At 40.1% G+C, this 17,111-nt stretch overlaps 1 protein-coding gene across 5 annotated transcripts; it reads right to left on the bottom strand.

Annotated features, from left to right (window-relative positions):
- Positions 1-196: 196 nt before the first annotated feature.
- On the bottom strand, positions 197-16,876 carry LOC308393591 (NACHT, LRR and PYD domains-containing protein 3-like). 5 transcript variants are annotated; one of them, XM_080877474.1, is made up of 18 exons: positions 16,776-16,876; positions 15,514-15,558; positions 15,260-15,362; positions 11,403-11,513; positions 11,202-11,312; positions 10,208-10,286; positions 9,899-10,100; positions 7,427-9,218; positions 6,444-6,617; positions 6,160-6,327; positions 5,882-6,046; positions 5,039-5,212; positions 4,602-4,775; positions 2,576-2,737; positions 2,090-2,263; positions 1,040-1,213; positions 912-958; positions 197-815 (listed from the first exon to the last, which is right to left on the bottom strand). In XM_080877474.1, the coding sequence occupies exons 2-18, from the start codon at positions 15,530-15,532 to the stop codon at positions 277-279; spliced, it is 4,368 nt and encodes a 1,455-aa protein (XP_080733600.1). In that variant the 5' UTR covers positions 15,533-15,558; positions 16,776-16,876; the 3' UTR covers positions 197-276. The 5 variants fall into 5 exon arrangements, with proteins under 5 accessions (XP_080733600.1, XP_080733602.1, XP_080733604.1 ...); XM_080877476.1 differs by having other exon boundaries at positions 7,427-9,101; XM_080877478.1 differs by lacking the exon at positions 2,090-2,263.
- Positions 16,877-17,111: the final 235 nt, after the last annotated feature.

The raw sequence follows: 17,111 nt of genomic DNA, 5'->3' as shown, positions 1-17,111 counted from the left end.
TTATAGTTGTTTACTTTTTTCATACCAAGCTTGATGTCCAAACTTTGACTTAATTAGCAAAAAAGAAGCAACATCTGTCAGATATTCAAATATTAAAAGTATAGAAAAAAAAACTTATTTTTTTAGACAAAAGGTGCATTTTTTAAAATCTCATTTTTAAAAACCACAGCCTCTTCTTTTTAACATCTATTAAATATTTTGCTTTTTTTTTTTTTTTGCTGCATTACTGAGACCTATGGCTATTTCACCAGGAAAAATTAGCCTTTTTTGGATAGATTATATTTCTAACAGTGACACAGAAGAGTCTATTGATAAGAACCCAAACCCAGGGTAAAGTGGTTCAGTGAAGGCACCACAGAAAAAGGTGTACAGGTGAATCTGTGAATCAGGCAAGACTGCGTAGAAAGCCAGAGTGCCTTCAGTCCAGTCTAAATATACTCCCACTCTTTCAGAGGCAGAGGACAGAGGAGCAAGGAGAACTGTTTTTATATTATTGTGCCAGGCGTAGATGTTTTTATCATTGAACTCTAAATTCCATGATTTCTCATTCCATCCAAGCCTGCTGCCATCTAGAGCTCCCCTCCTTCTGACGCTTTTGTAAGTTGCTCCAATATCAACACCTCCTTTCCACTCCACCTCCCAGTAACAGCGGCCTGTCAGACCCGTTGTACAGAGCAGCTGGTAGCACCAGTCGAATCTGTCCGGGTGTTCAGGATATGGCTGCTTCTCTGGTGACAGTCTTACTTTTCTGTTATTCTCAAACAGGACAACATTTTTGTGGGCTGTGTTTGGGTCCAGTGTTAGTTCACATGCATCTAAGGAATACACAGAGAGGAAAGGGTGAAATACAGCAGTAAGTCTGAAGGTTTTAAATCAAACCAGAAATATAGTGTTACATCTTATATACTTACACTTCCTCAGACCAGATTTCAGCCTCTGAAGACCACTGTGGTCCTCGCTGGGAGGGGAAAATCAAAGTCAGACCAGACTGGAGTCCTTTAGCATTTCTACAGTTCCTGTACTCCAATGTACATCATACCTGAGGGAGTCCAGTCTCCAGTTTGGATCCTTCAGTCCCACAGATCGTAGCTTTACTCCCAACTCATCTGGATGGTTATAACTGAGGTCAAGTTCTTTCAGATAGGAGGGGTTGGACCTCAGAGCTGACGCCAAAGACGTACAGCCATCTGCCGTGATCAAACAGCCTGACAATCTGCAAGAGTGCAAAACTGAAGTGATCCATCCACCTAAAACTAATATATAATTTGCATGATAATTGGTGCAGATGGTCATATGCAAGTGAGACAGTGTAAAGTACCTCTCAAGTGTCTTTCAAAGCAAAAAAGTAATTCCTCAGGTACAGCAGCTAGTTTTAAAAATGGTCTTGTTCAAGATTTGCAAAAGAAACAGAAATGTGCTCATAAGAATCTGCACTCAGTCTGTCCACCACAACTATGAATTCATTAGTCTGACTTCAGACAAAAAAAAAGCCCTCTCTTGCTTTGTACACTATGCTATCTGAGAAGTTAAATGAAAATGTTTGCACTTTCATAACTGTGGCTGTTTGTGCATACTGTTTAGTGAAGATGTTTTATTTATTTATTTATTTTTTGCTTTTTTTTCTGTTGTGTAAGTTTAGGTTTTTATTAATTATTTAGTTTTATTGACTCTGCAGCAGTTTTAAATGTAGCTCTTAAGGGTTATTTTCATTGTAGTTTATAACCTTTGTCTTATGGAGATGGAGTGTGTGTGCAAACACAACATTAGTTCAGTTTTATTTACATTATGCCAATTCACAATAACAGTCACCACAAGTTGTTTTTTTTATATTGCAAGGTAAAGACCTTACAATATTAGGATGAAGCCCCAGCCACCAGTTGATCCCCTATGAACAAGCACTTGGCAACAGTGGAAAGAAAAAAATCCTTTTAACTTGAAGAAACTGCTAGCCAGGGTTTAGGAAGGGGCAACCATCCTGACAGCAAATCGTCTACTAGGAAAAAAATGGGTCCCCTTGTCACAGTTGGCTGCCTGTCCAGTCTTTTCACAATGACCCTTACGGTGCAACACATATTCCTCAGATGCATACCCAAACGTTTGTAGTCTACAGTGTGGGCTCCTCAGTCCAGCAGAAAGCAGTTTTACTCCTGAATCTCGTAGGTCATTGTTACTCAAATCCAGGTGTCTCAGACTGCAAGAGTCAGAGCTGAGGACCAGTGAGATATATTGACCACATTTCTCTGTGAGATTTGTGTGATTCAACCTGAAAAATTAAGAATGTTTCTCCATGTAATTTCTGTGATCCATTTACCTTTGACTTTCATTATCATAATGAACAAAATATGTGTGTATATATATATATATATATATATAAAGCTTAAACATATTTAAACTATGGTACAAACCAAGCCAAATTAAAGGATATTAGAAGTCTCAAGCATTGGCATATTTATAAACACCAAAGATTAAGTCAGAAACTCTGTAATTAAAATTAATTAAGTGATGTTAAAACAATAAACAGCACTAAAATAAAATTAAAATGTTTGGCTAAGTTAGTGTAAAAATGTGACCTCACCTCAGAGTTTCCAGTCTACAGTGTGGACTTGTCAGCCCAGTAGACAAAAGCTTGATGCCCGAATCCCACAGGTGGTTCTTACTTAAGTCCAGCTCTCTTAGACTGGTAGACTTTGACATCAGAACGTCACAAGTTCTTTCTGATAACCTGCAGCCACTCAGGCTAAAGGATTAGATTCAGTAAATGTGCGATTTGGATTATATATATATATATATATATATATATATATTTATTTATTTATTAGGGGTGCAACGATATTCGTATCGATATTGAACCGTTCGATACAGTGCTTTCGGTTCGGTACGCATATGTATCAAACAATACAACATTTGTAATTTATTTTATCAATTTTCCTTCTGACGATGCTGTCTGTGTTGAGCGCTCAGTGAATCTGTGTTCGACTACTCCGCCTAGGCTGCACTGTCGAGCGCAGATCCACTGAGCGCTCAACACAGACAGCATAGTCAGAAGGAAGAGAGCAGGGCAAGCTAGCGAGACAGAAGTTAAGCTCTGCTTGCAACAAGCAAATTGAACCTCATTCAGATCTGGCGTTTGGAATTATTTTGGTTTTCATGTGACGTATGACCCTGAAGGTAAGCGAGTCATGGACTAAAGTAAAACAGTATGTTGGATGTGCCATGCAATGCTCAATTACATTGGTGTGAACTAGTGTGTTAGCGCAGTTAGCTCGTTAACGTGTTTGCCGTCTAGCCCCATGCACGGGGCGATCGGCGGTAGCTCGTTAACGGAGATTTGCCGTGTTGTGGCGTTAAGGTCATTTCAACGAGATTAACCTGAAAGCACTAGTGGGAACACAACGAATATGACTGCACATTTACACCGACATCATCCTAGTGCAAAGACAAAAACAACGAGCATGCTACTAACTTTAGCCGAGTCATTTAGACAGCTGTTAGCACATGATTCTCCTTATGCTGCTGAGAATATAGCCCAGAAGAAGCGGATAGTATAGCTTTTATTTTGGAAAGAGACATTTCTCTGTAATAAACTCTCTTTTCCAAAGATGAGCGATTCCTCAATCAGATACAGGGCTTGCAATATCGCTAGCCCGACGTCCTGGAGCTAGCGATTTTTTTCAGTCGGGCTACCAAAATCTATCTCTTCCCTGCCCGTCGGGCTATTGTAGGAAAAATATATGTCAATGCTTTTGCATTCTTTCAGAAATGTAGCTGGGTAATTATGTCATTGGCATCGGTGAGCCACTGTCAATATGTGACATATTGAAGTCGCGTTTGAATTTGCGCTTGTTTTTTTGCTTTCACTTTGCAATCGTGCGAACTGTGTATAGAGAGCGACAGCACTGATCTGTGAGTGATGATAATTTGTGCACCAATTCCTCTGACATCGTCTTATTAATCGTTAGCTTACTATGCAAACATGACAAGTGAAATCTCCCGCAGCTTAAACATGTGAGAGGTTGATCGCGCAGAGAATCGCTGAGCTTATGTGAGTGAGTGTGTAAAAGCATTTCAGTTCTGCTGAGCCAAATAAGACAGGTCAGGGTGAAGAAGTGACAGCCAAAGAAAAGCTTACCACAAAACGGAGAAGTTATGACAAATCAGACTATAAGGCAAAAAGAAAGTGCAGCTTTATGGTTTCATGGACAAAAGAATTTCTGTGGCTGCAATATGATGAGCTAAATAACCGGGGCTGCACATAAGTGGTCCACAGGTGCGCATTCGCTGTCAAAATAAAAAACACGCACAAGGGTTAGGGTTAAATTTAAAAACTGTACTTTTGAGTTAAAATATATATTTATAATTTTAATAAATGACAAATTAAAAATGCATGAACATTTTTTTGTATCGAAAAAATATCGAACCGTGACACCAAAGTATCGAACCGAACCGTGAATTTTGTGTATCCATCGCACTGATATAGCTTTTTCATTTAGGTGCACCTACAAAAAAAGATTGACACAAATTTTGCTCAAATTAAAAGTAACAAATAACCAAAACCGACATTATGTATAGAAAGTATTAGAGTTTACAAGTTGAAATCTGACCTGAGAGTTTTCAGGATGCAGTACGGACTATGCAGTCCTGCAGACAAAAATGTCACTCCGGAATCCTGCAGATCATTGTTACTGAGGTCCAGATCTCTCAGACTTGAATACTGGGAGCTAAGAATTGTTGAGATGTCATTGCAGCATTTCTCTGTGAGGTTGGTTTGAGTTAACCTAACAAATGAGATACAGGTCTTTAACGTGTATACTTTAGAGCATTGTAGACTATGTTTTTAAAAAGGTCAATTTTATAGAAACTTGCAGTATCCATAATCAAATACAAACAAAAAGTTCTCTGTACCAGGTTAGCTGTTTTATTTATGAATAAGCATCTTATAAATATGAAACATTTTACCAAAGGACAAAGCATTTGCAATTACATCTAATGTCACAGTTGCAGAATCAAGGTAGCCAAATACGTCTTAACCTGACCTCACCTTAGAGTTTGGAGTTGACAGTGTGGACTTCCAAGTCCCTCACAGAGCAGTTTTACTCCTGAGCTCTGCAGGTCATTGTCACTCAAGTCCAGCACTCTCAGACTAGACACCTTTGTGCATAAAGCTGATGATAACCCTTGACAGCATTGCTCTGTGAGACCAGTTCGACTCAATCTGATAAAATAAAAAAATACATCTTAAAATGTTTTTAGACCAAACATTTATGGGATGTGATACAGTGGCGTAGGAAACGTGTTTTGTGTAGGCCAAGAGAGTTTGATGGAAGTTGCCATCACACTGTCTCTATCATCACATCTCTTGAATAAAAAAAAAAGCCAATGGGATTTTTAAAAAGAGATTACTTTTAAAAGAGATTATTTTTAAAAAGAAATTACTTTTGGATGATTCTGCAAAATAAGTTCTGCAGGACATGTTTTGGAAATTTACATCTGTTTTTAAAGATAAATTTGATTATGTTGATTGTAATGTTGAACAAAATATGCAATTTTTAATGATCTCTGAAACATAAATTCCAAGTAATAAAATACAAATTTCAGGCTACAAATGAATAATATCAAGTTGTGTGACTTGAACATCATCGATACGCTTCTGTAAATGAAGTAATGATGCTAATTATCCCCCAAAACTGGAAATGTCTGAATTAGGTACTTGCTAGCAAACACCTTCTCAGGGACACTTGAAATCTTTATAATTCTGTTGTAGAACACAAGTCTGAAGGTTAGCCACAGATTTTATTATAAGCATGTAACCAAAAACTAATTTTAAAAAACCTAATGACTTTAAGATCCAAATGTAAAACTTTAACATAAGTCATAATCCAACCGGAGAGTTTCCAGTCTGCAGTGCTGATTTCCCTGTTCAGAGAAGAGCATCACTCCTGAATCCTTCAGGCTGTTGTTGCTCAGGTCCAGCTCTCTCAGATTAGAGGAGGTGAGAATGAAAAACAGCGTATCATGACTTTTCTCTGACAGATTACAACCAATCAGCCTGTAGAAGAATTTAAATCAGTGCACAAATTAAAAACAAAACACAACATACAGAATTATTTTAAATATCACACCACAGATTATTAATTGCTATGTAAAATAGGATATCCCGACCTGAGTGTTTCCAGTCTACAGTTTGGACCTTTTAGCCCAGCAGAGAGTTGTTTCAGTCCAGAGTTCTGCAGATTGTTGTAACTCAAGTCCAATTCTCTCAAATGAGAAGTCTGTAGAACTAATGACAGCTCTTGACAGCATTTCTCCGTGAGATTGTTTTGGTTCAACCTGGTAATAAGATGAATATAAACATGTTTTGTTTAGACATTTACCATTTCTGTTCAATTTTTAGCAGTTTCAGCAGAAACGACTGTGAAAATTTGCCCAAAATGTGTTGATCAAACCTTAGCTTTTCTAGGCTACACTGTGGATTTTTCAGTCCAGAAGACACCAACTTCAGTCCTGAGTCCTGCAGGTTGTTGTTTGTCAAATCAACATCTCTTAGAGTGGAAGACTGAGCGCTAAAAACTGAGGCCAAACCTTCACAGCATCTCTCTGTCAGATTACAGCCACTCAACCTACGTTTATTATTCATACAAAAGGGAGCAATGTTAATCACAACAAAAAAATCTACTGATATCTGCCAAAATGTATTATTATATGTTGGCCAGATACGTAGTTATTAAATGCATGTTCATGTGGTCACCATCAAGAAACTACTGAAAGTAATTATGGTATTAAATTCAGGTTTTAAGTACCCAAGTAAACAGCTCTGTATTTTCAGTGTGTTATTTCAGATCCTGCGTAAATTATATAAAAAATTTCCTTCTCATATAGAGGATGCATCGTTCATAGCTTTTAAATCACAGCTAGAACATTTAGAAAATAATGCATGCAGATCTAGTGCATTAAATAGCCCAAAAACGTTCCTAAAAACTACAGCAAAATTTAAGATACAGAAACTCTGGAACAAAGACTCAAAATCTCATGGTAATTAAAATGAGCATTTCTCCAAAACAAAACAACCAGACTACTTAGAAAGAATCAGGAACATTGATCAATAATGGAATTTTGCTGAAGCTGTAATTGTATCAACTGCCAGTATGTCATTAAACTCATCAGAAATAGTGAAAATATAGTTATTAATGAAGTTGAATGATTTCATATTTTTGTTTTACTTTCTTTCTGTATTTACACATCCCATGATTTCCTTTTTTAAGCTTTTCTCTTTTAGCTTTCTCTTTGTTTAATCTATTTGTATTTTTTAAACATATACATGCATTGATTTCTAAGTAAATTATAATTTCCTGACTTACTTTATTTTCAGCAGATTAAGCTAAATGCAGTAGTTCTTTAGCAGTTGTTTCCCATTTTTCAGGAAACTTACAGAGATTTGTTGGAGGCTTTGACCACAGGCAGCAGCCTCAGAAGACCTTCATCAGAAGCAGAGTATTTCTTCAGGTCGAACATGTCCAGGTCTTCTTCTGATGACAGTAAGATGAAGACCAGAGCTGACCACTGAGCAGGAGACAGTTCATCTGGGGAAAGGGTTCCTGAATTCAGATACTGTTGGATCTCCTCAACCAGAGAATGGTCATTCAGCTCATTCAGACAGTGGAACAGGTTAATGCTTCTCTCTGGTGACAAACTCCTCCTGATCACACTCTTTATATACTCAATTGTTTCCTGCTTCCCAAGAGAGATATTTCCTTTCTGTGTCACCAACCCACCAAGAAGTGTGAGATTTGTTGGCAGGGAAAGACCCAGAAGGAAGCGGAGAAACAAGTCCAGGTGTCCATTGGGACTCTGTACAGCCATGTCCACAGCACTTTGGAAAAGGTATGATAGCTTAGATTTGTCCCTGAATAAATTTGACCACCAAGTTTCAGACTGAAACAGATTCACGCCAAAGTTTGTCAAAGTCAGAAAGACATAAAGAGCAGCTAGAAACTCCTGAACGCTCAGATGGACAAAGCAAAACACTTTCTCCTGGTGCAGCCCCCTCTCCTCTTTAAAGATCTGTGTGAACAATCCTGAGTACACCGAGGCCACTCTGAGATCAATGCCAGATTCTGTCAGGTCTGATTCATAGAAGATCAGGTGACCTTTCTGCAGCTGCTCATATGCTAGTTTTCCCAATGACAAAACCATTTCCCTGCTCCCTGGATTCCAGTGTGGATCCACCTCAGCTCCAATGCAATACTTGATGCTCCACAGTTTTGCTTGAACCACCAGGAAGTAGATGTACATCTCAGTCAAGGTCTTAGGCAGCTCTCCTCCTGCTCTGGTTTTCAGCACATCCTCCAAAACTGTAGCAGTGATCCAGCAGAATACAGGGATGTGGCACATGATGTACAGGCTTCGCGAAGTCTTTATGTGAGAGATGATCCTGCTGGCTTGCTCCTCTTCTCCAAATCTCTTTCTGAAGTACTCCTCCTTTTGTAGGTCAGTGAACCCTCTGACCTCTGTCACCATGTCAACATATCCAGGTGGAATCTGATTGGCTGCTGCAGGTCGTGTGGTTATCCATAGCCGAGCAGAAGGAAGCAGGTTCCCACAGATGAGGTTTGTCAGCAGAACATCCACTGAAGTGGGCTGTCGAGCATCAGTCAGGATCTTATTGTTTTGGAAGTCCAGAGGAAGTCGACACTCATCCAGGCCATCAAAGATCAACACAACCTGTAATTCCTCAAAGCTGCAGAGTCCCACTTCTTTGGCTTCAGTAAAGAAATGATGAAAAAGTTTCACCAAACTGAAATTTGTACCCTTCAGCAGGTTCAGCTCTCTGAAGGTGAATGGAAATGTGAACTGGATGTTCTGGTTAGCTTTGTCCTCAGCCCAGTCCAGAGTGAACTTCTGTGTCAAGACTGTTTTCCCAATGCCAGCCACTCCCTTTGTCAGCACTGTTCTACATGCCTGATCTTTACCTGATGAGGGTTTAAAGATGTCCTCACATGTGATCGTTCTTTCTGGTCTGGCCGGTTTCCTCACAGCAGTTTCAATCTGTCTGACCTCGTGTTCATTGCTGACCTCTCCAGTCCCTTCTTCTGTTATGTAGAGCTCTGTGTAGATGTCATTCAAAAAAGTTGGGTTTCGCGTTTTAGCTGTCCCCTCAAACAAGCACTGGAATTTCCTTTTTAAACTAAATTTAAGTTTACGCTGACATACTGCAGGGGATTCTGCATAAACACACAAAAACAACATATAAAATTATCCCTCACAAGTAAAGTTAGAAATAATGTTAAAGTTTAGGTTGCTGACAATTTTGAAAACTAAAACCACAGATACTTTTACAAAAGGTTGTTGTAGCTTCTATGTGTGAAATATGAAGCCAATGCTGAACCTGTATTCTTTCCAACAAAGAACAAACTTGCAATTAATCAATGAAAAACATGCAAAGACCTAAACTCTGCAACTTTTGCACTTTTTACTGTCTTCAGCTTTGAAACCTGTGTGAGACTGAGATCTTAGCCATGTACAAAAAAAAATCCAAAAATAAGATCTGGTTTTGTCAAATCTATATTTTCAAAATAGTGTAAGTTTAAAAAAATATACAAACAAATAAAAATTACAGGATTATGGCCATAGTCACTGTCCCCATTGTTACCTGTGGTTTCATAACACCAAGATGGCCACAGTCAAAACATTTAGCTTGAAGCACTAGCAGTAAACTGACAATCAGTCAGTGATGACGAATGGGCTTCAAGTACATAATAAACTCGTTAATCTGTTATACCTGCATTAACTGCTCAATGTGGAGTTTAAAGGGCATCTTTATACTGTATATTTGTTTCCTTTTTCTCATTGTCTTCCTTCCTCACATACCATCCATTAAAATGCAGCTGTAAAATGTTCTTACTGCTCTGCAGAGAATCAGCCAGGTTCTCGTGGTTTATTCTTCTCAGGAAGTGCAGTGCGATGTTTTGAAATGCCTCTCTGCTGCTCCTCATGCCCTCATTCATATCGGTGTCCATTTCTCCATCTGAACACTTTGATTTTAAAAGCCTTTGCATTCGCTTCAACTCGTCTTTCACAAAAGTGAAAATACTCTCCTCAAGCAACTGAAAAATTATATAAAAAGATGAAACATATACTGTGACTAAAAAACCAAACCAAACAAATCAAAAACTGCTGAGACTTTGCTAAGTGCACACTGAGACAAATTTACCTTAAATATTGAGTCTATGTCTGTTTGATGGTCCTCCACACATGAAGCACTATGAACCTCTGAGATGTCCTGATACAGTCTGTGAATAAAAATGAAACACACTACACTAAAAAAAATTATCTTTTTGATAAAGAATGACAATCTATTTTACTGGAAAACTGTTTCCCAGCATGTTGCCACTTCAAGATCATTCTCAACATGGTTCTCTTGTTGCACAAAATAAATCCAATAATTCATAAATAAAGTGCAGAAATTGGTAGAAAAACTGTGTAAATTATAAGTTATAAAGTAGTTTTTTTAAAAATTAATAAAATTTGTAATAAACATGCAAAGTCACAAAAAAGCCCCCCATCATTACTAAAGTTTACATTGCGGGGTTCCACAGGCTCAATACTTGGTTCACTGCCATTTTAGGGTTTTATTGAATACGCAATGAAATGCCAGAGAACTGATCCTATGGATTGCAAAGATCTTCAATGTATTTTCAGTAAGTGCCACATAAAATATATGTATATATGGCTACCAATGATATGGCAGCCATAATAATGATAAACATATGTAACTAGCAAGTTACCTCAACTGTTTTGTTATTGATAAGGGGCCACCACAGCAGGTAGCTCCACATATTAAGTCTGGCAGATTTTGTGATTCTTGCTCTTCCTAAGGAAGCCTACAAGGGATTTTTCCCAGAGAATTAACTCATTAACTCATTGGCCCAGTTTTCCAACAATTTACAGTGTTTTAACGTGTACCAGTATTAGATTTATGACAGTTTTAGGGTTTCAGTATGTTGCCACAAGTCATTTTGACGTGCAGTCTAGAGGAAACGTCACAGTCCTGATAATAATAGAATGAATAAAGAATAATGAAATGAAAAAAATGTGTTAAAAGTTTAGACTGCAACATAAAATCATTACTACTTACATACTTTGCTCCTTAACAGACTTGATGTGATGTTAATAAACTGAGGTTATATAGTGACACGCTAACTCACTCTGTGCCAGAAGTCTGCTTTCTGTTAAAAGCAAGAGGTGGCTCCTTGGAGTGGTCACTCATGACCGAATCACAGCTGGATACAGGACAACCAGGCCTCACCTCCCCAGTCCTGGCAGAGAAACACCAGACAAAAGCATTATTGTTATGCCAAAAAACTGTTTAATAAATGCAAGTGTAGCAGATACTGCAGTGGACTAACTCTTTTCCAGAAGATTGTTGTCTATTAAAAGCAAGAGGTGACTCCTTTGAATGATTGGTCTTGATCGAAACAGAGCTTGGTGCAGTTGATGTAGTCTGCTGCTGCTCCTGGCTTCAAAACAAGAGAGTTGTTAGTCTCACTAGTCATGTAGGAAAACCTGGACATATCTGAGCAAGATTCCTATGTCTTGAGTCTACTATTGTTCGCGTTGCTGACACAACTGCAGTGCTGCGTTTACTCATTCTCTCTTTTTCTTTTTTTCCCCCTTTCTTGCCTGTCCTGTTTGGCTCTTTTGCCATCAGAATTATTGTCTAAAGGCGAAGAAAGATGCCCAACAGATTTACTTTACCAAATGGACCATCCCAGCCTTGCTGTAATGGTCTATTTGATTCACCTTTTATTGTTTATTTTATTTTATTTTCACTTGCTAAATATGGGACAGATTTGACTGGGGAAAAGAAAGGGGAGAAAGAAAGAGGGAAAGAAAAACAGCGGGGAAGAGGGATGGGGATAAAGGGCAAAAAACAAAAACCAACAAAATAAGCAGACAAAAAATACATATATCAATCACCTGGATCACCTGTTGAGAAAGAAAAAAAAGAAAACAAGCAGAAAAAAAAAGAGAGCAACATAATAAACAACATCATGATGATCTATGGGAATATATATCGTAAGCACATATGGACACAGACATACAGGCACACACAGATACAAACATCCATTCCCACCCTCATGCTCTCATATGCAAATACTCAGCACTTACCCAAAGTGGAAACAGACATAAAGAGACACTGTACACACAATCACACTCCCCAAGTGTATTCTATACCCCAGGTCTAGGTACCCTTGCCCATGGAGGGGGAAACTGCACCCAGACCCAGGTAGTGTTACCCTTTTCCCTGGGGTGGAGAGAAGCAGACTGTCCCGACTCGGCAGCAGCAGGGAGGCCCCACATTCCAGACCCCAATCGGACGGCCAACTCCTCCTAGCCCCCCGCTCCAGCAGGCTGCAGAGAACGGGGGTGTGTGAAGACTCCAAACCTCCCTCCGCCCGCTCATATGTAGTGTTGATGCATGTGTGTTCTAAGATGCATTTAAAACCCAGGAGGGCATGGAGCTACCTGCCAGAGAGCAGCAGGTAAGCGCATAGCCCCTCCTGATAGCTCTCAATGTCTACATGTATTTAAAATTGAGAGGTGGGCAACGACACCAGGGGTGAGGTTGTACACCCTGATGGTCTTTTGGATTCCGTGTAGCTTGCCCACCCCCAAGATACTATATGTATGTGTTATGAGAGTGTGAGTAATGTGAATGTCTATGTTGTGAGATAAAATTGAGGCACAGGCAGTCAGAGGGGGACAGAGGGGGGGATGCATCCCCTGCACCCTGGTGACACACCCCTACCCCAAGGCCCTGCATGTGTGGGTGATTGTGGTGGAGTGGGAAGAGGGAGGCAGCTGGAGATGGGGAGGGAAGGAAGGGAGAGGCAAGTGACCCCTCCCTGGGGCCAGCTCCCCCGCTGACCCCAGTAGGCACCCACACACTCTGCAACCCGCCATGGAAAGGGGGCCCAGGCCCATCCGGACCGGGGCCCAGTTCGGCAGCGCCGCCTGGCCCCACAGAGCCCGGGACAGCCCACCCGACCCCACCACAGAGAAAACTGCACCCACCCTGTCATCCACTCATCTTCCAGACTACACAAGACAATCAACACCCAGGCTGAGGTCTTCCTCTACCTCTCCTGTATCTCCCCCTCCTGCAGAGTGAGTTCCTGAAGAGAGGAGACCTCCTGCAAGATGTAACAGCCTCCCCCACCTGTTTAAGAGTCCCCCAGGTGGCTCGATGCACTGGCGGCACCCTGCGCCAGGGCTGGGCCCCCATACACCCACCCGCCCACAACCCCGGCAACACACCAACCAGGACCCAAGCCCCCGAGGCCCAGCCAGGGCCCCAGCCCAGAGACGGAGCACCCCCAGAACCCCACGCCCGTCCCGGATCCACCCAGGGGCAGCCAGGCTACCAGGTCAGTAACCCACGTCCATCAGCACAGACCCTCCCCTAGCCCCGCTGCACGCAGCCACAAGGAAACCGTCACCTAAGAGCCAACAGAGCCCCTAATAGGACATGACCGTTACCCCGGGTTGAGCCCCCCAAGGAAGATGCTCCTGGGGAATCCCCCAACGCCCCAAGCCTGTCCCTACCCCCACACCAATCACAACAGCAAAGGTGGGACCAAACTATGACCCCCCACCCCCACTAGGTGATGGAGCTGATCAAAGGAGCCCAGAGCAATTGATCTGATGTGGTGGCAGAGGCTGTATCAAGACTAATGTAATCTAATAGGTAATTTCTATATTGGTTATAATTAAGATTATTTTTTATATTTTTTCAGTTCATGAGGACTGTTTTCTTGGCTATGCATAGGGCAGTGAAAACCATTTGGGCGATATTCTTTTCTGAAGTGACATTATCTAAGCTGCCCAACAAACACACTAAACGGACTTCGATAAGTCTTCACATATCTCGCGAGAAAACTTCTGAACTGGTGGACAGAACCAAAGAGCGTGGATATAATTGTCCGGTGAATTGGTTTGGCAGTGTGAGCAGTTGTTGGCAGACGTAATGTCATGAACTGGCTGTGTGGCAGGCAGGAAATAGGACCCAAACGCAAACTCACGGGAAAACAGGACTGAACTCAAAATGCAGCTTTATTGCTGACAAAAGATGACAAAAGATAACAGCGATACAAAATAACATGAAACGAAACTGGGAAGTACTAAGGAACGGACTTACAAGAAAACACACGGAGGGGCACAAAGTCACGAGGGAGAACGCGACACAGAACTGAGGGAGACGCAGACATAAATACACAGAGAGTTAACGAGGGAAGTGGGAGCACACGGGGAACACAGGTGACACTGATAATCATAACAAGACACGGCAGGAGTGAACGCAACACTGACGGGAGACGGACAACGTAAAAAAGGAAGTACACAGAGGTTCAGACAGGAGGAGAGAGAGCACAGGGAGAACACAGACATAACGGGCTGGGGAAAACATGGAATAAAACACAAGGAGAGACGAGGGCTCACAGATACACAGGGGCACACAGGAGGTAACCAAATAAGGAACATCTTTAACAGAACCTAGGAACCACGGCATAAGGAACAAAATACAAAAATACAAGAAAACTAAGAATGCTGGGCCAATATGGCCCAGGATCATGACACGTAAAGCCCATCTTGAACATCCGATGACCTGTATAGTGTACTCTATGTAGTATTTTGTAGTGAATTAATTGAAGACTGGGATTTCTAATTAAATGAAAGGTTTTTAAGCAAATCTGAGACCAGAAGTTTTGGTCTAAGTTAACTGATAAATCCGCTTCCCATTTTGCAATAGGAAGTGATATTGATTCATCCGTTTTAGAAAGCATTCTGTATATTTTGGAAAGTAATTTTGGGGTTTTAAGAGTAAGAAATTGAACCACACTTGGTGGTGTTTGTAGTTCAACTTGACCCAGTTTAAATTTCTTTTTTACTATGGATTTAATTTACTCATTCTCAGTCATTCACAGCTCACTGACAATAGTGCTGGCAAATTATTCAGCAGGATCAAGTTTTCGGGGATACAGATAACTGACAGCCTCTTAATACGTCAGTACTGGTTGAAAAGGGCTGACCGGCATCTGCACATCAGGCACTGCAGCAGATCGTCTTCACTGTGTCTATATGCCTAAATACATTGAGTTGCTGCCATGTGATTGGTTAATAAGATACAAGTTAATAAGCAGTTTAACAGGTGTACCTAAGGATGTGGCCAGGGAGTGTGTAAGTGTCAGAAACACAAGTAACTTACCTCTGAGCTTCAGTGGGCCCACAAAGTTCCCCTGGTGTAGTGTTTTTAGAGGGAAGGATCCCATCATTTTTCCCTTCTACAAGATCCATGGTGGAGCTCATATCTTTATACAAAATACACCCAACTTACAAAACATCTGAGACTAAAGATTGCTTTCTAGAACACGTCAAGGATATTGTTAAATTCAACACATATTTTCAAAGTGTTGTCAGAGCTTCCAATATTAATTATATTTCCTCAAAAGAAGCAAATACCTTTTAAATTCTTATCCATCAAATCATCAGTATTTTCTGTAATGTCTGTAAAGGAGAAACAGAACATGGAGTTTGTTGTTTATTATTATTTTATTATTAAGACCCTGCATATATTGGACTTGCACATATGTTTTCCACACTCACTGAAATGGCAGCACAGATTACTTTTTATGAATGATGACCCCCACCCCCTCTTCTGATCTCTATTTTAATTTTAGTTAGTTTAATCTTAGTTAGCTCACAATAAATGGATTCTAATTTATTGTTAGATTATTTTCTTGCTCGGTGTTAAGCTCTTAATATATTCACACTTATATAGTGTTACTGGCCACTCAAAGTGTCCATAAGTTTTACAATACTTACTACTTCCTCATGACTATTTATACTACACCAAAGTGTATCTATATTAGAAATACTGAGTAGAAAAAATGTGTTTTACTTTATTATTACTCCCCAAAACTAATTACAACTAAATGTGAAATTAAGCCTGAAGAGTTTGTATTAAGGATACTTTGTCTTGTGGGGCACCTTGTCTTGACTGAGGTACATCAAAGTGAACACAAGCTCGTTAACAATTACCTTAGTATTGTCGCATTTATGATATGTACGATTTATACAAATCGAAAGTTTGTGTTACAAACTGTTTATGCTGTAAAAAGTAATTTGGATTAACGTTTGTGACAGGCTGCTTATACATGTGATGTTTTTAAATGCTTTTTACTTATAATTCTTGTACTAATGTCGAGGGCTGCAGCTATCGATTATTCCATCGATTAATTGAGTAATCAGATAAGAATGAGTTTTGTCTTATTAATGAGCAATATTAAATAAACAAAAGGGGAAAAAAAACACAGGTCTTTCAATATCAACTGCTCATTTCCATTATAAAATTGCAATATTTAAAATCTCTAACAACAACAATAACAACTAAACCCTTTAATTTTATGCACATGTCTTTTGAAATCTATTTTTTGTAGTTCTTTCCAGTTCTTTTTCTACATATTTTAGTAGAACTTCTGGAGGCTTACTGCAGATTTGTGTAAAGCAAGCGGAAGTGGATGAAGACTCTGGCTCCAGAGTGTTTTTAGTCGCAAATGTAGGCAACTGCGCGCTACAGAGCCGTGTGTTAAACGAAGCATCGAAGCAAAGAATTTGTGTCGAGTTTTTTGGCTGTACTGTCTCCAACAGGGTCAGGAGATGCTGCACTTCACTTGTTCTGACCTAAATGCATTTTAAAGAGAGAAAATAAGATTTTACAGTACCTTTTCATGGTGACAGTAACGCTCCAAGCTCACTGAGAAAATCCACCATTGAAAGAAGTGCACAAATCCCACTATCACGCCCAGGCGTGAGTCACACCAGGGCGTGTGACAAAGGTAGAATAAACGTAACGCTCCCTGGGCTTTTTCCTTGCAGGCAGTCAGTGCCTCTGCTCTGATTCGGAAGCATTATAAAGCAATAACTAGTAACCATAGGTGTTAAAAATAAAGACATAACATTTTGCGTAAGCTTTAGTTATACCAGTACGTTTCCATAAAGCTGCAAATCTGAAGAGGAAGCGTGCCTGAAGTCGCAGCGCAGGGCAAACAAACACACAT

This window comes from Rhamphochromis sp. 'chilingali', assembly GCF_963969265.1.
Source record: "Rhamphochromis sp. 'chilingali' genome assembly, chromosome: 3".
NCBI lineage: Eukaryota > Metazoa > Chordata > Actinopteri > Cichliformes > Cichlidae > Rhamphochromis > Rhamphochromis sp. 'chilingali'.
Note: the sequence above shows the minus strand (reverse complement) of the source record. Positions and strands in the feature narration are given on the sequence as shown.